Raw genomic sequence first — 23,889 nt, forward strand, 5'->3', positions numbered from 1 at the left:
TGGCTAAGCTGACTGCAAAAAGGGATAAATTTAAAGAAGAAAATAAAAGACTTCATGAAAAACTAAAAGTGTATCAGCCACACCTTCATGCTTCGTTTTCTGACGACTCCGATTCTGATACTCAAATCGCTGTACCCGTTAGAGCACTTTCCTCAGGCCAGACGCTTACATCTGGAACTCACGGGCATCTGCCTGTCAAACTGGTACAGCAATCAAATACTGAAAAGATGGTGTCCGGAGGAAAAATGGAAGTGCAACACAGTTCAAACTCTCCAGTTCCTTTTGATAGTTGGGACCTCTTTGGGGTGCCAGAGACGCCCTTTGAAACAACATCCCCTAATACCAGAAAGCCTGCCTCAGGAGGCAGTGCCAACCAGCAGTCAACCAGAGATTCTCCTTCAACATTGACACTTGGTCCTCAAAGGGAGTATGGACTTCAAGGGGTCTCCCACTTGCCAAAGGTCAAGCTCAGCCAGTCTGAAAGGAAACAGATCTCCACACAAGGTGAAATACAGACTGACTTCTCTTGTAGCCTTTCCAGTATTTCTAGTGGAAGCCTAGAGCTCTTATCAGAAGAAAACCCAACTATTCTAGTATCGGAAACTTCAGAGGAAGATACACGTGGTTCTGATAGAAGGACACGTCCTCCTCCACAAGAAGAGGCAAAGCCCTCTTTAACTGCATTTCCTTTTGACTCTACTTGGAAATCTAGTGGGAAAATATCAACAACTGGTGACAGTCAACACAACATTGGGCTTCCGGTGAGAGATGGCAGTTACCAGAAACCTTCCAGGAAACAATCAGCTCTGAGGGAGAAGACTGACGAATCTGCAGGTGCACAGTGTGGTGCTGATAAACCTCAAGGGGATACCCAAACTTTCAACGTGACGTATTCATTAAAGAGAAAAGCCAAGTCACAGTCACGGAGGTAAAAAGTAACTTTCCCTCACCTCTTTTCTTCTACAAGAGGACAGTCTTCCTATCAGTTCGGACTGTGTAACTGATCATCTTTGACTCTATTCTATTTCTCAGGATATAACAAGCAATACGACCTAAAAAAGCCTGGCAAATGACTAAGACTTTGAAACAGTGAATTATTGCCAGTTAAAACAACTACAAACAGAAGGAAATTCATTCTTCAGAATCCATCCATTTCCATATGAAAGTATAAAGTCTCCCATCGTTGTTGAAATTAAGTTGCTACTGTTGATAAACCAATAAAGAAGAAAACCAAGAAAAGACCTGAAGGTTGTGGACTTTTGGAAGAGTTCACCATTTAAATGCCTACAGAGTGACTAAAATATTTACTGCACAAGACAGCTGCACAATATATCCATTGAGAAGGATCCAGAAGCAGATGCTTTTTCACAATAAAGTGACTGTTGTAACTTTACACTTATCACACAACATGCCTTCATATATACAAGAAAGGGACTGTATACAAGTTACAAAAAATGTGCTTCTAAAAATCAAAAAGCAAGAATAGAAGAAAGAAAAACCTAATGAACAAACATCAAATATTTAGCAAGCAAGATCGACATTTACAAGAGGAGGAGGAAGTTTGAAGTTCTCAAGAAACGAAGTTCTGGTTTTACCCATGACATCAAACAAAGCAGCCAGAGACTTCTCACAGCGTGCAGAGTTTTGGTATACAAGTGTGTGCGGGTGTGTGCACGTGTGTGTGTTAGAGTGGAGAACTAGTCAGCGATGCATCTCCCATTTTTTTCCTTTTCTCTCTCCCTCCCCCATCCTCCTTTCTCTGGGCTGTGGTGGTATTCACTATTTTTTTTTTTGTTTTCCTTTTTTTTTTTTCCATGTGCCTCTTGGGTCTTTTTTTTTTTTTTTTAATTTATTGAGTGAAGTTATGTACCACGAAACTCACCCATTTTATTAAGAGTGCACAATACAACAGTTTATAGTACACTCAAAGAGTTGTAATGCCATCACTACAGTCTTTGAATATTTTCATCACCCTTAAAAGAAACCATACTTATTAGCAGTCCCTTCCATCCACATTCCCCCACTTTCACCTTGTAGGGTGACAAAAACAGTCAGCTGTGGCTGTAGTTGCTAACTAATCCATCATCTCCTGGAGTGAAATTCCACTAGGGGTAGAAAATCATCTTCCTTTAACTGATTTCCTTCCTAAAACATGGAGGGCCATCACATAGTCTCAATATAATTTTTTACTTTTACTCTTAAGTCATACATTCTTAGAACCTAAAGATTCTATTTATTTTTGTGTTGTACTAATAAGCTTTAGAATTTAGTATTCATATCTAGCTATTTATTTGTCTTAATGTTTCACAGCTAATTAGCTAACTTATTTTATGATTTTATGTCCTGCATTACTACAAGAGATTTAAAGCAAGTAATATTTACCAAAAAAAAAAAAAAACCCAAAAAAACAGGAAAATAGAAAATACGTTAAGGTATAATGATTACAATGGTTGGAACCCAGGTGCTTTTATGTTTTTCATTTCTGCCTACATTTTTTTTTTGAGTAAAAATATAGGATAAGTAAGAAAAGGGAGGAAAAAAGGGAAAGGGGAGAGAAAAAAGAGGGAAAAGGGAGGGAACTGTGGAAATAAATGGTATTTAGGAGTAAGATAGCCTTTCAGTAATAACAGTGGCATTCTTAACCCTCAGAGAATGCTTATTGCCTTTTTCTTTGCTTCTGTTCTTCCAAATCCTGGGTCAAATAAAAGCCAAAGTATTAAGTATGACTTTTGGTTATTATTTCTTTCTGTTTACATTGGTCATTTAATGCATTATATGCTCTGCATGAAAAAAACGTTTACTACTCCTAAAATGATTGCCTCATTTTAGAAATTTTTAACAACTAAAAAGGTTTCAAAGAATCAAACCTGTATGACCAAAACAAATCCATTTGAAGTTAAAATACAGGAACATTTGAAGGTCAGTCTTCAAAGACCTGCCTCTAGTGTGCATATGTTCTGCATAGAGATGATGGCCGGGTATGTTAAACGAACCTGTGAACCTATGAGGGTGGAAGTCTAATAGACTCCATGCTTAATATGCTAGTAACTCACCTTCAGAAATCATCTTTACTATATACAGATAGCACATCAAGAGGCTTCTAATTTCATATTGATCCAATCGGTTATACTGGGATATACTACTCCTTGTAGAACTCTGTCGGGTCTGTAATAGAAAGACAGGACTTCCGTCAAACAATATTGGCACTGTAGTTTCCCATAGCCTTTGTCTCAGTAACTATTTTTTCATTAGTGCTGTGTGTGTCCATCAGCGTAGTAAGATGCTATAGGGTCATCACCTGTCTTCTCCGCGACCTACCTCTATTATGAGTGCTAATTATAGTGCCCCTTAATCCCCTTCTCCCTCCCGCCCCACCCACCTTCCCCACCCCCCTTCCCTTTGGTAACCGCTAGTCCTTTCTTGGAGTCTGTGAGTCTGCTGCTATTTTGTTCCTTCCGTTTTTGCTTTGTTGTTATGCTCCACAAATGAGTGAAATCATTTGGTATTTGTCTTTCTCCATCCAGCTTATTTCACTGAGCATAATACCCTCTGGCTCCATCCATGTTCTTGCAAATGGGAGGATTTGTTTTCTTCTTATGGAGAGCCTCTTACTTATATAAAAAGAAAGACTGCTGTAGCCTACCACATCACTAGGGTTATCCTGTGTTTTGGGGTTCTTACGTTTTCACCCGTGCTGCCCTGATCTGGAAATCCTGTCATTCCTTCGGGGACAAGGGAACCTCTTGAATCTTCCCTCTTAATTCCATGTCCGTTTTGAAAAGACACGTAAGCTGGAAAAAAGCCAAGTCCTTGTTAGCAGTGGGTCAAAATATTTAGTCAAAGATATTTTTACAAGTAAGTGTTAGGTTAATTTAAGTAAAGATACATTAGAGAATAGAATAAATCTTGGTCATCTAAAATGAGAAATATCAAAACACCGCAAGAAACCAACTAAAGGGCGAGCAATTTTTTACCTCTTGAAACCCTTTTTCTATGTGTGAAACTACAAGAAATGTCCTGGAAGTAATAAATTAAAGCCATGCAATTGGAGAGAGAATTTTGTAGAGAAGGAAACTTGGGCCCCAAAAAGGGAAGTGTTTTGTCCAAGACTGAAGACAGGTGAGAGGCCAGGAAACTAGCGTTCTTCTTGTTATCCTCTATTTTCTCAGTATACTAACCCACAGTTTAAACTTTAGACAAGTGAAACCTAAGCAAAGAAATGTGGCTGTAAGTGTGAGTCAGAATTTAAACTATAGAAGAGATCATGCTGTGTATAATTTTTATTGTGAAATATTTCAGAAATACAGGGTACATTTCTGAACAACCATGCAACACATAATCTTTATAGGACTTAATTACCAGTGTCTTTGTCAGCGCTCAGACTCCCTCTATTTGTCGGTGAAGTGAAGCCACATGCAAACTCATCCCTGGATGCCTATAACACAATGCAATACCTCTGTCATTTCAACAGATCCCATAAGCTAGGGTAAGAAATCGCAATTAACAGAACGAGATGGTACCCTAATATTTGAGAAAGCTCACTGTGAAAGTCAATCAGCTATCAGTACTGGTATTCAGGTGATATCACCTTAACAAGTAGATATTACCATACTCTCGTAACTATGACCCCAAGCCAAGTGACGTAAGTCTAGATGGCTGGTAAAAGCTGCCATTGGTACAGAGTAAACAGGATTCAGTTCCCCTCCTTGGAGCCAGGGGCAATACTAGAAGGAGGGGTATGGCTAGAAGCCCACTGCAAAAGAAAAAAGACAAGTAAAATATTTCCAAATATCACTGTCCAATGTTGTGGAGTAAGCATAAGCATGAGTTACTGTATTTGTGAAGAAAGACCAGCCTTTACACCTAGGTTAAGGATGCAGATTCCACATTTGGCTGACTTCCATAATTGGAAGCTACAGGTAATGCAGCTCTCACCGAAGCTTAAAAGCAGCTTTCTCAGGAACCCAGGGCAGGCTTGACAAATCAACTGGACATCTCATAGGGAAAATTGCCAAAGGGAGCTGGAAAGGACACAGTTTAACCTACCACCCCACAACGTAACATGACTACTGAAAGTGCAAAGGTGACATTAAGCCATAGACAACATGGAGTGAGGGTGGGACAGGAGTGAACACTCCTACTGGGAAGACATTACAGTGTACAATTTTGAGCATATTTTAATAGGGTGACTGGTAAAAGGGAGCATATCCAGAAAAGTATAACCAAGAGTCTAAAGGGTTTGGAATGACACATCAAGTGGAGATATCTGGCCTGCAGAAAGCTTAGAAGGCACATTTGGGTGGAATGATCATGTGGCGGTGGGAATAGATGTGGTGTTGTTCTACATATCTCTAGAAGGCAAAACTAGGATAAGTGGATGGAAAACCTGTTAGGTCTAATGTGAGAAGGAAAGTTTTAATTGTTAAAATGGCAAAAGGTTTTGCCAAATGGGAGATTGATCACCTCCAAAGTTCCTTTCAACTCCAATATTCTAAGGGGGGGGAGGGGGGAAGCACAGATCAATTGTAATGAGCTAAGAGCAACTCTCCAAGAAGTGCCAAAAGGAGGCTGTCAAAGGAAGGCAGAAGCAAAGGAATACAGTTTAATCCCTGGTGCCTAACACTTTGTTAGTGCAGAATCGTTTGTTGACTTTTCAAGCTGAATAAATACCTGAAGCCATATAACAGCGGCAAATTTTCAAAACAAAACTTTGGGTAGAAGGGATTCCTGGTGTTTCCTTGGACCTCATTGCTCAGTGCGGTCCCTGAACTAGAAGCAGCCAAAAGCTTGTTAGAAACGCATAATCTCAAGCTCCACCCCAGGCCTACTGAATTAGAATCTGTTTTAATAAATTCCCCAGGTGATTCACATAAATGCGCATCAAAGTTTGACAAGTGCTGCTCTTGGAAAAAGTGAAAGTGTACATTTGGAGTAGGAAATGAACTATTAAGATTGAGACCATACAGCCACTTGACCCCAATTCCAAACAGAGTTGAGAAAACAGGGTAAAACACCAATAGAAACACATTACTACTTACAGAATTAGGCATGGCTGCACAGGAATACAAGGTATCTCGACCTGCCAAGCGCTGTATATTTTCCAAAAGCAGTCCAACAAATGGGAGGTACAATTGTGCTATTTTGGCTTGCTGGTTCTGAAAAATGATCAAAAGCTTAAAAGGTCTATAATTTGTATATTTTACAAATAAAGCTGGGTCCATCTATCACTTTAAAGATTCAAAGTCAGTGATTATCCACAGCAAATTAGAGAAGTGTGTGTCTATTTGCACTTACAGTCTCAAAACTACCACAGAGCTTTCTTGGTATTTGGATTATTTATACATGATACAGGGTCAAATCCCATCCCTCAAACATAACCACATCAAGTAAAAGGCAAAAGTCTATTTTTAACAGCAGTTGACCTATAAAGCAGATAGTATTAGTCCCACTCCTTAACTCCAGTGAGTTTCGTTAGCACTTACTCACTGCTTCACACACACACACACACACACACCCCCGTGCATGCATGGATGACAGATGGTCGATATACATTAGCTGAAGGAATGAATAAATGGAAGAAGTGAAAAAATGATGAGTTTCTATAGTCATTCAAGAAATACTTTGTTTTGATTAAGGCACTTAAGAGAATGTGATCTTCAGCCCCTACATCAAATGTAAGACTTGGCAGATCAGTGTATTTGTGAATAAAGCTGGCCACTGGTCTGAATGCACTACCTCTTACACAAATTTACTTATTGCTTTACTCAGCTATGGACATTCCTCATCAGATAGGTACATACACTGAAGGCAGCAAAAACAGTGGCTGTGATGGCACAAGAGTTGCCCTCCATGTTTCAGGACTCTGGAAGGTCTGTCTGGAGACTTAGACTATCTAAGGCCCCCAGGGCACAGTGGTCAATCTATAGAATACAGAAGATCAAAAGTATCTCCTTGTTGCTTTAGTTTGCATTTGCTCTTGATGTTGAACAATTCTTCCGTCTGTTGATTGGCCATTTGTACTTTTTTGTGAATTTCAGGAGCCCTTAACACACTTACTTCTAACATATCACCCTGCCAGTAATAGTCTCTTTTGCTAGGAGATGCTGGTTCAGTAGATCTGAGCTGGGTCCTCGGAGTCTGTACCAGATGATGCTAATGTGCACAGAGGTTTGAGCACGACTGATCTAGTCCAACTTCCTGCCCAAGGCAAGAGTGGCCCTTACCTGCATCCCTGACAAATGGTTTGTTTTGTTTTGTTTTTCTCTCTGCTCATTTTTTTTTCGGTATCATCAATCTACAATTACATGAGGAACATTATGTTTACTAGGCTCCCCCCTTCACCAAGTCCCCCCCACAAACCCCATTACAGTCACTGTCCGTCAGCACAAATGGTTTGTTTTTAAACTACTTAAGCTCTCCAGCGTTTTCACAGGTTCTGTTAGGAAGGCTGGTCAGCTGCTTTCCACCCTGTAGTTCTTCCTGCTAGGTGAAGCTCTGCCCTTTGGAACTACAAAGAGTACGTCTTTCGCTTTTACGTGGCAACCTTTCAGATCTGGAGGCAGTTACCATGAATTGTCTTAATTCACTCTTCACAAGGCTAAAGAGTAGCCCTTATTACTTTCCTGTATTGTTCCCATGGCTGTTTCAGGATTTTTCACCACATGATTGCTCTTTATGATGTTCTCTAGTTTTGCAGTGTCCCACTTAATATTTGAGAGGCAGTACAGGCTAGTGGTTAAGGGCACCAATTTTAGACTTCAGACCCACGTGAATTCCAGCTCTCCCATTACTAGTTCCTTGATGGTGACCAAGTCAAATCATGGTTTTCTCTTCGGTAAAATGGGGATAATACAAATGACATTAATTCATGTGATGTATTTAATACAGTGTATATATATATATATATATATATATATATATATATATATATATATATATATATATATATATATATGACATATAGTGAGTTTCACGGCTATTATTAGTGTTATTGTTTCTAGATGGGAGTCCATTTTAGTTCCAATAGTGAGTGATCACTAGGGAATGAGGTACTATAGGTGACACACAGGAACACAGGAAGACATACAGTCAGTGCAAAAGAAAAGTTTTGCCTCGAAAAAGACAGAAAACAACCTAAGAGCCTATGAAAAGAAGACAGGTTAGATAAAATAAGGTACATCCATATGATGGGACACTAAGCAGATTTTTTTTATAATGTAATATCTAATTTCAGGATGTATTATGAAATGAAAAAAGAAGTCTGCATAAGGGTTTCTATTATATATATATATATATATATATATATATATATATATACACACACACACACACACACAAATATATATATATATATATTACATATAGGGTTATGCATGCCTGAAACAGAAGTCTATAAAAACTGGTAACAGCTGCTTCTGGAGAGTGAATTGGGCCATGGAGGTTAAGGAATGGGAAAAGAGGCATTCTGATACACTTTTTTCCTCCCACTGGGTATATGGATTACTTTTGGGAAAAAAATTAAAAAGGTAAAAAAGATTTGCCAACAACCCAAGAAGAAACTGCAATTCTCTTAGGTGTCAACATCATTTGCCAGGGGTACAGGAACTAATAGAGACCCCAGGACAGATGTTAGAACGTACATACTCTTGTTCTGAGTAGGAAAGATGTCTCATGGTAATTATAACAAGTTAGGACATCTACCAAAGCAGTTTACAAGTAGCTCATAATAGGGACTGGTGACCTCTCCACCATTTCATTAGAAGAGGGGCTGAGGATTAGTGGTGGTGGTGGTGGTGGGTGGGGAATCTAGTCTCAAAGCAGCCTTTCGACAGGAAGCATTTCTTTTCTTGACTGTTTATTTCTTTGGGGTCACTTTTGGAAACCAGTGGACAGTATGGGGGCTTTAAGCTCCCCCCTTTACCATCCCCTTGGCATCATCGTTAATGATAAACGTGTTACTTGAATGTATCTGACAGATGACCTGTTGCTCAGGCCACCTGTGAACTCTTTGAACCAAACAGAGAAAGGAACTGAAGCTTTGGTTAATCAGGCCCAAGAAGCAAAATTCTATCGGAGAGACTCCTGTACTCATTTTAATACCTGTCTGAAGCTTTTGAACAAAGATGAAAGGGCTTGAGAAGTCACTGAAAGAATAACAAGCTTGGTATTGCAATCTTCCCCGTAGTCTAAAACCTCAAACACTGAAACAGACATAATGTGTAACTTATTTACATATTAATAGCTGCATGCATGTGTGTATGTGTACATACACTGCTCTCAGAATTTTAAAAAGTAAGTAACATTCAAACATGTGATGTAAAAGGATTCAACTTCTAGGTAAGACACTAGTGAACTCCCATCTTCCTCCACTTCATCTGAAAAGGTAGGGGCTAAAATGTACAACTTTGTGCTTCAGGGAGGGGAAGTTCATTTTGTACTTCTCCCATGAATCCTCTGAAATCACAGCTAAAGATACTTCTTCCACGTGGCACAGGACCCTTTTCCTACTACTAGGCATTAGCAGCAGTTAGCCAGAACCCAGCAGTAACGGGCATTTTTAAAGGCTTGATGAAGCTTGGTTGGATGGGTTAACTTTGAGGACTTCTTTTCATCTAGATATATGATACCAGCTACCGTGTGTTAATATCCACATCACAAAAGAGAAAATGACATGTAACAGAGCATACTACACTGTGTGGGAATAATAGACAAAGGCATTGCAAACTCAAGTAAGTCATGAGCAACTTCTTAAAGTTAAGAGTTTAAATTTACTTTTGGAGAGAATCCCATGAAGAAGACTAGCAAAATTTGTACATAAAAAAATCTTTGTAATTAAAGAAATATGACTGAATGTAGCTGGCAGGCATTTTCTGTTTAGTCAGGACAAATTGGGAAAACGACGGAAAAGGAATAAAATCCATCTCCAACACATCTTTCCAAAGTGATTACAGTAATAAGTGTGGTTTCATTTGTATCTGAATGTAAAATCAAAGGGACAGATCATTAACTGTGAATCAACAGGTTACCTTCAGCTATTTGTAGCAGGTAAGTAAGTACACTAGGCTATTCTAAATCCATACACTTTGCAGTCTACTTTTTAAGCGCCCAGGGTTTAATGTTAGTAAGATCTGAGCATGTATGTTGAAGGTGCGGCATATAGCAACCACAGCTATGGCCGCACACAGAGACCGTGTGTATGTAAGGTTTATAGCCACGCCCACATTTCCTCAGTGAGAAAAACTCTGTATAACGTATTTTATGTATATGAGATGCTTAACATGTCTTATTATTAATCACTTAATAATCAACAATATATTTGTTTAGGGATGTACATTTGAGCACATATATTAAGGTATGTATTTAAAAGAATACACATGGCTACAACCATAATGTTTTTAAAAATCATAATTCGTTTATGTAACAAACCATGAAGCAGTTATATCGTTCTTTAAACATGATTGGAGGAACCAGTGTTTTCTTCTTCAATAGTTAACCGAACAGTATTTTTAAAACCTAATTTGCAAAACTAAGCTCATCAATGCTCACATTATGTTCTTTACTGAAAACTTTTGTCTTTAAGGTAGAATCTTAGCAGAAATTTACTGTGATATTGATGATTACGTGGACATTCTTACCTTGTGCTGATATCTAGTATCAAACGCATGCTTTATCAACAGATTCTTTATGACAGAGATAGCTGTATATCTGATCTCGTAATTGTCTTGAAGAGCAATGGAGGTTTCCCTCAGAAGTAGACCAACCAAGAAGTGGTGTTTGCAATACTCATCTGATAAACTGTACTCAAGATTTGAATCTGCAGTACAATGAAATTTAAAGCCCGTTTAGAAAAGTATTAAAAATTACAGTAGCATTAAAATACTATATTATTTAGCAATATGTCATCATGCTAGCCAGAGCTGTAATTTTATTATTACTGAATCTGAACAAATTATGTTATCACACAGAATGAGCATGCAAAATTTTACAAGACAGAAGCAGTCCTAAATAGGGCTAGATGATACCCTTAATGAAAATTTCGATTGGTAAGACAGTCCCTAAGGTTCTTTTTTCCCCTAAATTCTTTTTAACTCTTAGGAATCTCAGGATAGAACGCAGAATGAAAGAACACTACATTTGACAATGCCTTAACACATTTCTTTGTATTTGAAGAGACTGCTACAACTACAAATTGGAGTAAGTCTATACAAGTTAGTTTACCTGTATGTTTATACTTGTATAATAAGAACAGGAAGAGAAACTAGACAACAGAGTCACTCTAACAGTATTAACTGTTGACCATTTGTAAATGTTACATAGTGTTGCATCCCAAATGCAATGGGATACAAGAACAATAAGAAAAGTAGCCTCATCTCACTCCAGTTCATCATCAAGCAAATACAAATCTTTTACTTCATAAAATCACCACTTCAAATGGTATCTTTCACTCCCTTTTAGATGCTTAGTCCCTTTTAAATCCCAGCTGATAATACCCTGGTTGGGAATTGCCTTCTAACGACTCGGAAGGGATTGTGACCAAGTTTAGTAATCTCTACGGTACACTTCTACTACATTTTCTCCCCCGTGTCCTTTGATTTACTTGGGCCATAAAGCTGAAGGATATGTTTTCTATTTCTTTTTTGGCCTCTTTGGCACTTACTATAATGCTGTGTATCCAGTTAGGACATAATAAATGCTATAAACAATCAGATTTAATCTTCAGTCCTGATGATCTGCTCACTCTTTCTTTTCCCTGACTTCCTCATAGCTATCAAAAAATATTGGGCCGAGGATTTCAACTATACTTGCTCAGAATCTATTCAGAGGATGGATGAATGAGGGTGCTTGTTTTTTTTTTTTTAATATTTGTCCTCCATTTTCATGGGCTATAATTCGATCACTAAAACCACTGCTCAGCAGCTACTCCCCTAGAGACTGAGGCAGCTGATTTTCTTCCTGACTTTGGTCATGCTCTTCTGTGAGTTCCAGCACTTTCTATGCACAAGGACCCAGGTGGCCTCATTGGGGTAGATTTTGCAATAGTGTTAAGTTTTTCACTTCAGTGATTTGAATAAATCCGATCAGGTAGTTTCATCCACACCTTCAAAACAGTGGCCAAGCAGTCACTGAACAGGGTCAAAGAGAAGGGAGGCAAGCCTGGGAGAGATGACACACACGCTTAAAGAACAGATACCCGCCAGTCCCCGTGCCGGCTTGAGCAGAAGCTTGTTTTCTGAGGATGGTGTTTTAAAGTGGATTCCTCTAGAAATCAACGCTCAAGCTTACTTTAAAAGTGAACAAATAAACCGCCTCCTAGGCTTTCTGGGTACATTAACTAGAGCCTCATTTTGGCTAGGAAGAATTTGAAAAGCAAATGAAGCCCCCATCCATCTTAGCCATTCATTAAGTCAATGGTTTTTAAAGACAGCAGACTAGAGTGAACCGAGTTAAACCTACCTACTGAAGTCAAACGGTCCACCGCAAATGAAAAAAAATCTAATTAATATATGAAAAGAAAAGGGACAAATAAAAAACACAGTAACATAAGAATAGTGCTACACAACAAAGCATTCATTAAAACTAGCAATGGACATAACTGAAGGCATTTCATAAACGTAATACATACATATTACTGTTTTACTCTGACTTTATACTCCCCTCTTGATGCTTTCAGAAATGCACTTACATGTTTTTTTCTTAATTCAGTCCCACATAAGAGTCCAAACATACTACAGAGAGCAACTTCACTAGTATCTGCAGACATCTGTGTTTAATCAACAGTCTATGGAACACACCCAATTTCTTCATACTATGAATACTACCCCTGACATGATGAAGGAAATGTAGAATACCATTAATGAACCTATCTTCAGATAGTAACAATTCTGGGGTTACCTTTAAATCGACTGGTTTGACTAGAAAACCTTACACTACACTAACTCTAGCACAAAAAAGAAAAAAAAAAAAAGAAAAACAATTCCAAATGATGGAAAATGCAAATACCTACCTTGAACTCGCTGAAGTTTAGGTTTTGCAAATGCCATTGGCAAATTCAGAGGAATGTAATGCTCATGATTGCAGATTGTTTGCAGAAATTCGAACTTGTATTCAGCCAGAACCTAAATGGCAAGAAATTATACATGAACTCAAACTCAGTAGGCGTTTACTATTTTAATAATTAAATACGGTGCATTAATTTTCAAAACAGAAGTGTTTGGTATTTTAAGCATACCTTGAGATGTGACCCACAGAGGAAAGAGTTAACAGCAAACCCAAGATTGCTCTCCCTAAAAAGGCCTGCTTGCAAGATTGGTCATTGGCTGGCATTTGGGAAACTGAATTTTGAAATGTTCCCTACACGATAAGGTTGTGCCTTCTGCGCCAGTCTGCTCCAACTATTTGCACAAACAAACAATGTGACTTATGGTGAACACCTGCTTTCCTTTCTGACAGGCTGGAATTTTAACCAGCCTCCCATACATGACCAGCCCTCAGTAAAATCCCTAAACTCTTGAGTCTCAAATGGGCTCCCCTGAACAGAAATATTGCACCAATGTGGATGCGTTTTGAATGCTGGAGACAGGATGTGCTCTGTGTGACCCTTTGCGGGAGGGCAAGTGGGTGCTCAGGGAGCCTGCACACAGGTTGCTAAGGCCTCCACTTGACGTCTTTTCCCCTTACTGATTCAGCTGAGCATACTTGCTGTGTCACTATAATGAATCTTAGCCATGAGTACAAGTAAATGTTGAGTCCTGAGTTTTTTTAGTGAACCACTGAATATGTGGGTGGTCCTGCGGACCCCAAAACACTACCTGATATTCCCTGCTTTGAGGTACAGCTATACTCAAAGTACCTAAATGAAACAGCAATTGCAAATCCTCCAGAGGAGAAAAAAACGTCACTCTTGATCTCAGGTGCTGATGTCTGGCATCCACTACCATTATGTCTTTTCAACTTACCTTAGGATCTTTGGGGCTGAATCCAGATATATAGTCATTTATCAAATTGAAAACAAATCCTCTATCCATTAGCGTGAAACACCGCTATAGAAGCCAAATCAAAATGAACAGTTAGTTATATAATTCTACAAGTTTGTCGAGTGTAAGTTTTTTAAATTTCTAAGTTTTTAAATATGCTCCAATATTAAGGGAATGACATTCTCGCTTGTACAGGTAATAGAATAATAGCTTTCAGAGCCTGGGTGGCCTTAAAGGAGATAAAGCACAAGTGACTCGTTGGAATTGGGACTCAACTATAATTCTCAAAATTTTGTGCATATATACACAAATATATGCATGTATCTATATACATATATGTATGTATAAGCACCCATAAACATATATACACATACATGTAACCTATTTAGCTACGCTGCATCTCAGTCAACTCTCAGAGCTCAAAATGAAGTGTAGAGTGAGTCACTTAGCTATTCAAAGTATTATTTGCTTATGTAAACATTTCAGATGCAAAGGGAAGGTTTCTTTGTGTCCTGATTAAGTCTTGGCCGATTAAAATATTCTTCATCCCTGACGGCCCTAACAGTTGTTTGTATTTGCCTGCTGTCATTCTCCTGGTTAAGGTTCTCATTACCCTGCAACTGAACAGCTGCAGTTAGCCTCCTAACCAGTCTTCAGGCCTCTCTAATCTTTCCATCCATCTGCTTCCAGATTCATCTCTAAGTCCTAGCCCTAGTCATAATTACCTTCCCTCCAAAAGCTTCAATAGTTCGATGTTGCCTCTAATATTCCTTAGCTTGGCATTCAAGGACATTCATGGTCTTGTCCCAACCTACATTACCAGTTTTATTTCCCAATACAGCTCATCTACTTATCAGCCCCTCAAGATGCACGGTGCGTTACCACCTCTGAGTCTCTGCTCATGCCAGGCCTAACCAGCAATTCTCACGTGTACCTAATCCTGCACATTCTGCAATGTCCTGATGAAGTCCCATCGTCCTCAACCACCTTGGTCCACAGGTCCCTTTAAACACATTATTCCATACTAGCTTGTATTTTACTTATTATTTTCCTGTGTTTTCACCTAGATAGGACACTAAGAACTCTTTTTCTTTATGTTCTCATAGTACCTAGACTATTCCTATGAAATTGAAAGAACTCAGTATCTGATGAACCAGCTCTTTGTATCTCACTTCTGTGTTTCAGACAATGCGTTATGTTCTAGAGAAACACAAAGACGAATAAGGCATGTTCTTTATTCTTGTCCAGTGACAGAGACAAAAAAAATAGTTAAAATATACAGTACAATAAGAACTACCATAGAACTATGTAAATGACTAAGATAAAGAACAGAAAGGGTGATCAACACCGCATGGGAAGGTCTTAGGGAGGAGGGGAGCCTAAGAGATGAACGGACTCAGCCAGGCTCATCAGTGGGGTCGGGGTGAGGTGGTCGGGGGGTGGGGCGAGGGGACTGGCCTCCTAACTGGTTGCCCAGGCCCTGGTCTTTTCCTCATATATTTTTCCATCATGCCAGCAATAAAATTATCCTCGAAAATCTCTGCCCATTCTCCACTGCATGCAAGATCAAAATCTGCATTTCTTAGCCTGACATTCAAAGCCTTCCGTCATCTGGCACCAGATGGCCTTTCCAGCTCTACCTTCCACACATCCTAAACTCTGCAGATGAATTTCTTGCTCATCCCTAAACAATTCCTGAGTGCATGTATCCCATCTTTGCCCGTGGATCCTCTACCTGGAACACTCTCAAAACTCTTGTCTTGGGGAACTGTTCTTCTAGTCTCTGTTCACATTCCCCAGTCCTAATCCCTCATTCTCTTGCTTTCCTATGGCACTTTGTACTTTCAGTACATAACAGTTATCACATTTTATCTTATATATGTGCTTATTTGTGATTACAGGGACAGCCTCTCACATCTTTGAGATCTTCCTCACAGAGAAGACAGGCAAATGTGTGTTGACCTGAATTAAATAAATGTGCTATTAAATCAACTATGTTCTACTCCCTTTACATAGCCAACTTCAAGTTTAAACTCCATGGCAGAAACTGAGATTTTACATTTCAAAGAATCTCAATCCTTAAGTTTACCTTAAAAAGTGTATGGTTTCTGATACACAAAAAGTTTATGTAATAGTGTTAAAACTTCATTTTAATTTTGGCCAAGGGAGGTCTTATATCAGAAAATCACAGTCTGGAGATCTGAAACCTACTTGTAAATTCTTAATAGAAAACAAAGTTATGTTAGACAGTAAAGCTGCTTGGATGGATTACTGACCATGAGGCTGTTAACATAAGGTTGAGACATGGTGTGAAGAGCTGGGAGGAGAGAGTGGAAAGAAGCGTGTAAAAACTAAGCACATTACAAACCCATGCACCCTCTCTGCAGCCAATCAAATGTTACCACCGCTTTATAGAACAGCTGCATTCTAGCACTGCCCCTTACATACTGACAATAACAAAATGTAACAGCAATATTTGTGCTATCTTCCACAAATGTAGGAGTTTCTGGTAGCTCTCAAACAGAATGATCTCACTTACCAAAATTACCAATTTTCCTCCTGACGTATCAGCAACATGTAGACTGCACTGACATCAGCCAGTAATAGGTTGCTTTAGTTTAAGAGGTGCCAACTCAAAGGCCAACAGGGGTCAGAGAAGCCATTTAAATGCATAGAGAGAGTCAGGGGGACACCACAGAGTGGTGGGGATCGTGGCAGTCTAGAAAGTGCGTGTCCCATCTGTCTGAAAAACGCTATGTAACACTAGCAAAACAGGCCTTCTGATTAAGCCACCTGTGCGGGACCTCTGGTTTAATTAGCCATTTTGACGGTAGGGGTAGTGGGGAAAGAGATCCAAATTTGACTCTTTCACTTAATTGCAATTTAGTCAAAAGCTTCTCCAGTAGCCTTATAAAGACCTAGCCAAGCCTCTGGAAGGTAGGTAATTATTTTCTTTGGTTTTAAAGATCGTATTTGTGAAGAATAATTCCTTACCATGTCTTTAACTCACCTTTAGGAAGCTGGCCAAACTATAATTGACATTTCTAGACTCATCAGGGATCTCCGCATAGCGAATAGTCACATGGGGAATTATTGCAAGGAGCAATGAATGTAAGACATGATGATACGCCTCAGGAAATCTCTGGCCTCTGGGAAGCTTAAATTAAACAGGCAGAGAAAAAAGAGTTGCAGAAGGTCTAAATCATTTACCATTTTTATTTTTAAACACATTCTATATATGAATGTGTTTTCTAACTGCAGTATAATTTTTCTCCCAACTTAAAAATAACACCGCCAATTCAATGTATATGTTAGATCACTTGCAGGAACTATCGGGGCCTCTAGTAATATAACTGACTGGAACCATCAATGAGAATAGGTCACTCTGACACAACTCTAGAATCATGTTCCTGAGATGCGGACACATCCCAGTTTTTCATTCCACTTTTTTTTTTTTCTGAGACACAAAGCAGACACATAGCCACGCATCTCAATTTCAGTGAACCCATTCTTGTGAAAGTTCTGACAAATAGGAGGTGAATATTTTTTACTTCACACGTCTTAGTGGTACACTTCCCGTAACTAAGAAACTTTCGTTGTACTTCTCTAAAAGAGTTTTAAAATGCAACTAAATGTGTACACCACGTTCCAGAAACATAACTAGTGTGTAAATCAAGTGTTTTTAACTTTATACACGCCTTGGACCTTTCTGAGAGAAAGGCTGTTTCTCATTTGGTACCTACTCTTCCTCCAAATGAGTGCTTTCAACACAGACATTTTTAAACTACAAGACAAAGGAAAAGCTTCAAACAGAATGCATTTTACATGGAAAATAATTAATAGGAAAGGGTCTATATGGAAGTCTCAGAAAATGAGACTTTGAAAACACAGGAACTGTCAGACCTCAGGATATATTTATACAATATATCCACTGTTGTTGTCTCATTTTAAGCAAAATTGAAGAAGCTAAGGGTTAAGAGCCCTTCAACACAAGAGGACCTGCATGTCATGGCTACCTGTGAGTAAGATTAGCCTTCTTCGTCTACATTAAATATCATTCTTGATCCTACTTACCTTAATTTTATTCTCTTCCAACAAGTATGTGGCCATAGACTTCACAATAATTTCAAAGAAAAACCATGAGTACTAAAAAATAAAGAAAGAAAATCAGTTTTTCATACTTACCCAAGTCCTTGAAGCTTAACAAAATTTGTCAAATCCATTTGGCTCCTCTCTCTGACCTTGAATAATATTTTATTTATTTTTAATTGAAGTACAGTTGGTACACAATATTACACTGGTTTCAGGCATGTAACATGGTGATTCAACAATTATATACATTATTAAATGCTCGCTGTGGTAAGTGTACTTGCCATATGTCAACACACAAAGCTATTACAGTGCATTAGTGACTATATTCCCTATGCTGTACTTTCATCCCCATGACTAATTTATTTTACAATTGGATTTTTTGCCTCTATCCCTTTCACCTATTTCACCCATTTTAAAGTGACTGCAATGCACTGTCAAAGTCCTGCAGAATACCTTGGCCAATTGTGTGGGCAAAAAGGTAATACTGTAGCTCAGGGCCAACTGGTGATGTACTAAGGGCATGTGCTGAGCATCTGCCTCGGTAGCGAAGGGCATTTATCACTGCCATTGTTCTGGTTTGCCTATACATTGTGATAAGAGTAAACCAACTTTTAATTTATTATTGCTTGTAAATTCTCTGCAGACAATGAATCTCATTACTGCCTGCCCTCAGTGGGGGACCCAAACCTGCCCTTGGTACAACACGGGGGCCGGCCGGAGGACCATAGTTATTTGTGTAAATGTAGTCTGAAGAGTAGAGAAGGCTCAAGCAGATATATCCTAAGATACCTGAAACTGAAATTCTACCATTAGTAGAAATAGTAACAGTGACAGTAAGAACCACCATCTGAGTGCCTACGATATGCCAGAAATAATGTGTTAAAGGCTTTGCTTACATTTTGGAAATAAGGAATCGGACGCTCAGGGCTGCCAGGCTCCATGTAACGAAACTATTAGTTACAGGATTCTAACCGAGATCTAACTTTCTTTTACCCGTTTCTTTTTATTACACATTCGACTGAGGGCAAGGAGTAGGTAGGGGCGGGTGTGTGAAGAGAATGAAGAAGGTTCTGTGGAGAATGTGAGGGAAAAGGACACACGGGCAAACTGGTGAGGGAAGGGGCGTCACATGAGAAAATGATTAAAGAGTGAACCGAATGGGTTCCAGTATCTGGCTGGTGCGTGTCCCTGGCTGCTTTGGTTCCCTGTCGTGCCCTATTTCCTTACCTTTAGTAGTTTGTTTATTGCTAAAAAGTCTGCAGACTGTTTCAATATTGCTATCATCGTAGTAGCCAGAGTTTCATGTATCAGCTGGGCCTGAGGGGCACTCGGTTTCTCAGGTCGGAAGCTATACTACAAAGGAAAATGAAACATTAAGACAAAATTCTCATATAAAATAAAGTGCTCAGAAAGAACACACTTACTCCACAAACCTTTATGAAGGATCTTAAATAACTATCCAAGCCTTCTTCGTGGCACTTAGAGACAATATGTAAGAGAACCCTGTAACAACATTCACAAAAGTTAACAACTGTGTCAGGCTAACAGTTAATTACCATAATTTGGTTGTTAGATACGACCATCATGTCTAGCTCTAGAAATACCTAACACTGCCTGAATAATTAAGAGTGAGGTGGAGGTGACGGCAAAAGACGTAATGTTAGACGCTGGGTCTAACAAAGATCTCGGCGTCTAACATGCACAGGGCCTTGTGAAACATTCCTTGGTACAAAAGACAGCATATCTTCATTTAGCAACCGGGATGGTTCATCTCCTCTCTGAATCTCTGTGTACATGTCAAGTATGGTCATAGCAACCATGTAGTTAAAGAGCGCGAATGACTGAAAAAACTTCTAGTGGACAACACGGGTCTAGGGCAATGGTTCTCAAACGCTGCTGCATTATGGAATCACCCAGAAAACTTAAAAGAAAAATACTAGCACTGAGTTCTGTCCTCAGAGATTCTGGCTTAGGTGGTAAGAAGAATGGTCTGGGCATGGACATTTCTGAAGGCTCTGCAGGGTGATTCAAACACGCAGCAACGTTTTACAACCCCTGGTCAAAGAGAACACACTAAGTTTATCCTACGGCTTCTGGTACCACCTAACCCTGGGGATACAGAAGTGCCCCAGTCTGAGAAGCACCAAGTCAGAAAAAACTGATATTGGATTTCTGATGTTTGGGTTTCTCGTTTGGAAGATAGATTTATATTTCAAATGAAGAAATGCAAAAAGAAACAAAAGTTGCCTCTTTGTATGGTCCCGAAACTCACATGGTACAGTTGATAGGAACGTCATCTTCAGGGGTCATATTTGTGAGAACTCGGAAGAGTTGCATAAGAATTACAGGTAGAAATTGTATCATGACCTGGATCTCCATGGCATGCAAACACTAAAACGAGGCATTATTAGTTATGGAAACAAAACAGAGATATGATATAACTTGCACATGTGAAACAACAAAACCTTAAGTAATGAGAAATACATTCACTAGAATACTCACACTTAAATGTGAGCTTCATGGGATACAGGACTCTGTTCATTACCCACATATCTATTTTGGCACTCAGATTTTGCTAGCTTACTTATTAAGTACTTTACCGGAGATAACCAGGGTAACTGGCATAAACGGGTTTTGGAATGAAAACAACCGACTCTTGGTAAACCAACACTCCACTGGGGTGGGGAGCAGATGTGTTTGCAGGCACTGGAGACGGGCCTACTAGGCCCCAGCAGGCAGGGTGTTTTACAGAGGAATGCTAATCTGATGACAAGTTAGGTGGGACTCAGTAAAGTGTGTTTCCATAGTAATTCGCTTCACACTGGCATCATCTGCAAAACTGAGGCCGTTCTGCTTCCCAGCACCCTCGTGATACATTTCTTCAAAGTACTAACACTCTGTTCTCTAGTGACAGGTGCGTCATCAGAAACAAGAATAGTGCTGCTACAAACAGAGATGATACAAGCAGCAAAATTTGTAAAGCTTTTTCCTTCTTCTTCCCTTCTCTCCACATTCATTCTTTCGTTCATTCATGTCATCAACCAGCCAACCAGAAAAATGAAAACAAATCTCACCAGCCACCTTCCGCATCCAGTCAATATTCCCACTATGGGAAATGGCACACATGGATGAGACATGTCTCTGCACCTCAGGAGCTCAGTACTTCTCCTTCACAGTCTCTCCCTTACTTTTTGTTCCATCTTTCCACCTTACTCTCACCATCACTTTTCAGGCCGCTATCACCTATAGCTGAGTCATCTCAACAGTGAGCTCTTAGATCTCTGCGCACCTTCTCTTCAACCAGATGCATAAGGCAAGATACCGTGCTCAAGGAACCCATGGTCTACTCTTCCACTTGTTCCTTCCCTTTGTCTCCTCTTCCATCCTTAGCGCCATCACACTTTTTTCAAAACCCTCTCACCTGTGGCCAAGATAGTAATTTCCTAGTAGGCCTCTGTACAGTTCCACTTTATTCCCAGTACATCCAACGCTCACTTCCATGTTAATCTTCCTCAAACTTGGGTACATCAGACCACCTCCCGCCAACATTTTCTGATGCCTCCCTCCCCATTACCTAGGGGCCACTTCGCTTCCCACAGGACACCTGCCAATGCCTGGAGACGTTACGGATTGTCACAACTGGGGGATGCTCCTGACCTCTAGTGGGTAGAGGCTAGTGGTACTGCAGAACATCCTACGGTGCCCAGGACAGCAACTTACAACACAGAACTAACCTGCCAAAAAGGTCCACCATGCCAAGGTTGAGAGAGTCTGATCTAGGATATTTGCTTCAAGTTACTTAGGGCCTAACTTAACGTCTTTAGCCTTAACAATCATCCTTCACAAGGCCAAACTGGTGTCTTGACTGCTCCTTGAATAAATCATATGCATTCCTACCTTTGCACATTTGTTCAGAGTTTTTAGCCAAACTGTAGCCACCCTTCAAAGTCAAGTTCAAACTCCCACTTCAGTGAAGCCATTCATTCACGCACTCAACAAAGGCATGCTGAGTGAACTTCCAAGTGCCAAGCACATCCCCAAAAAGCAAGGTCCTTACCATCAAGCAGTTCAGTCTGGGCGGGGGGAAAGAACATGGAGCTGAATCGTTGCAATACAAGTAATCAACAGTACAAGAGTGGTGTGCACAAAATGCACAAACGAAGGAGCAACTGAGTCTGCAAGTGGGCAGGGAACATCCAGTCAGGCTTCAGAGGGGAGGAAGACTGACGGACAAGTATAGCGTTAACATCAGGTAGGAAGGAGAGATGGGCATTCCACGCAGAACTGCTCTCCCCGCACCAGTATAGCTCCTCTGTCATTTATGCTCAACACAGCAGCCAGCATATTCTTTTGGAATGGCAAGCCAGATAATGCCATGTCCCTATTGTTAAAAACAAAACGAACCGCCATGAACAAAGAGCTGCCGAGGGCTTCCCATGCCTACAAGTACCTGGCCCGTATCTCCGAACTCATCTCAGGCCATCCCCCGACCCTCACTGTGCTCTAGCTACACTGTGTTCTCTTTTTTCCTGTCCTTCAAACATGCCATCACAAGGTTTACACCTGCTGCAATATGTGGTTATCCTTTTACACAACTGTATTACCTATGGTGTCTTCCCCTCATCAGGTTCTTTACAGCTTGAAATGTCATCTTCTTAGACAGGCCTTCCCTGACAACTCCATCTGGAGTGCGCTCCTGTCATGCTGAATCCCATTAATGTGTTCTATTTTCTTCACACCATTCATCGCAATCTAAAACGACTCCCTTATCGTCCGTCTACCCCAACTAGACCAGGTAGGTTGTCTGAATTTTCCCCCAGTATATTCCTAGTACCCTGTACCACATCCGGCCCACAGTAAGTACTCTGTAAGTATTTGGTGAATGACAATCCAAACGAATAAAATAAGGAACCAAAGCAGAATGTCAAGATGGAAGGCCACGAGTCTCAGTGGCTCCTCAGTTCCCTGAACCCTTAGCACTTACAACCCGGATCAAGCACTTGACGTTGAGTCACATATTGCTTTGGACTATCATTTGTACTGCTGATTTATACTGTCATTTGACCTATCTCTGTCTCTCCAAGTGGTTGTAAGATCCCTGTGGGCAATGACCCTAAGTTATTCTTCTCTGCAAGCCCCACAGCATCTAGGAAAATAATACATAATAGGAGCTCAACAAACGGATGTTAATGAAATATGTCATTCACAGGGACAAGAGATAGATGGCAAGTTTGGTAGAAAAAACATGGGACTAGGAGTCAAGAGACACCTATCAGAGCCTTGGCTCAGCTCTGATACTAGACAGCTGCATGACCACAGGCAAGTAACCTCTACTTAGGTGTCACTTTCCTCATCTGTTAAAAGAACAAGAAATCTTAAGAATCCCCTTCAGCTCTAACATTCCACACAGGAGTTTGGCTCTGTCTATAATCACATGACATGTCACTGACTGTCACTAGAGGGCAAGCACAGGTCACGTAAAGATCAGAAATTCCACACCCTTAAAAATGCAAATGACATCAAGACAATTTGGTACCCGCACAAGAACAGTGGAACGGAATAGAGAGGCCAGATATTAACCTAAGCATATATGCTCAACTAATATACAATAAAGGAGCCATGGACATACAGTGGGGAAATGACAGCCTCTTCAACAGCTGGTGTTGGCAAAACTGGACAGCTACGTGCGAGAGAATGAAACTGGGTCACTGTCTAACCCCATACACAAAAGTAAACTCAAAATGGATCAAAGACCTGAATGTACGTCGTGAAATCATAAAACTCTTAGGAAAACATAGGCAAAAATCTCTTGAATACAAACATG

General features: G+C 39.9%; 1 protein-coding gene across 9 annotated transcripts in view; it reads right to left on the reverse strand.

Annotated features, from left to right (window-relative positions):
• The window catches only part of DOCK11 (dedicator of cytokinesis 11), a 179,246-nt gene that overhangs the window by 56,642 nt on the left and 98,715 nt on the right, over positions 1–23,889 (reverse strand). For 5 of the 9 annotated variants that reach the window (XM_057495232.1, XM_057495236.1, XM_057495237.1 and 2 more), the window contains 13 exons: positions 20,338–20,456; positions 19,499–19,568; positions 19,293–19,418; positions 18,048–18,119; positions 16,984–17,130; positions 13,956–14,039; positions 13,004–13,115; positions 12,454–12,492; positions 10,635–10,813; positions 6,039–6,155; positions 4,360–4,435; positions 3,682–3,791; positions 3,054–3,165 (listed from right to left, as the gene is read on the reverse strand). In XM_057495232.1, the coding sequence (XP_057351215.1) occupies positions 3,054–3,165; positions 3,682–3,791; positions 4,360–4,435; positions 6,039–6,155; positions 10,635–10,813; positions 12,454–12,492; positions 13,004–13,115; positions 13,956–14,039; positions 16,984–17,130; positions 18,048–18,119; positions 19,293–19,418; positions 19,499–19,568; positions 20,338–20,456 (1,363 nt within the window). The remainder of the gene's footprint in view (positions 1–3,053; positions 3,166–3,681; positions 3,792–4,359; positions 4,436–6,038; positions 6,156–10,634; positions 10,814–12,453; positions 12,493–13,003; positions 13,116–13,955; positions 14,040–16,983; positions 17,131–18,047; positions 18,120–19,292; positions 19,419–19,498; positions 19,569–20,337; positions 20,457–23,889) is intronic. The other 4 variants (XM_057495238.1, XM_057495235.1, XM_057495234.1 and 1 more) reach the window with 1 other exon arrangement.

Source organism: Manis pentadactyla, chromosome X (genome assembly GCF_030020395.1).
Source record: "Manis pentadactyla isolate mManPen7 chromosome X, mManPen7.hap1, whole genome shotgun sequence".
In the NCBI taxonomy this organism is placed as follows: domain Eukaryota; kingdom Metazoa; phylum Chordata; class Mammalia; order Pholidota; family Manidae; genus Manis; species Manis pentadactyla.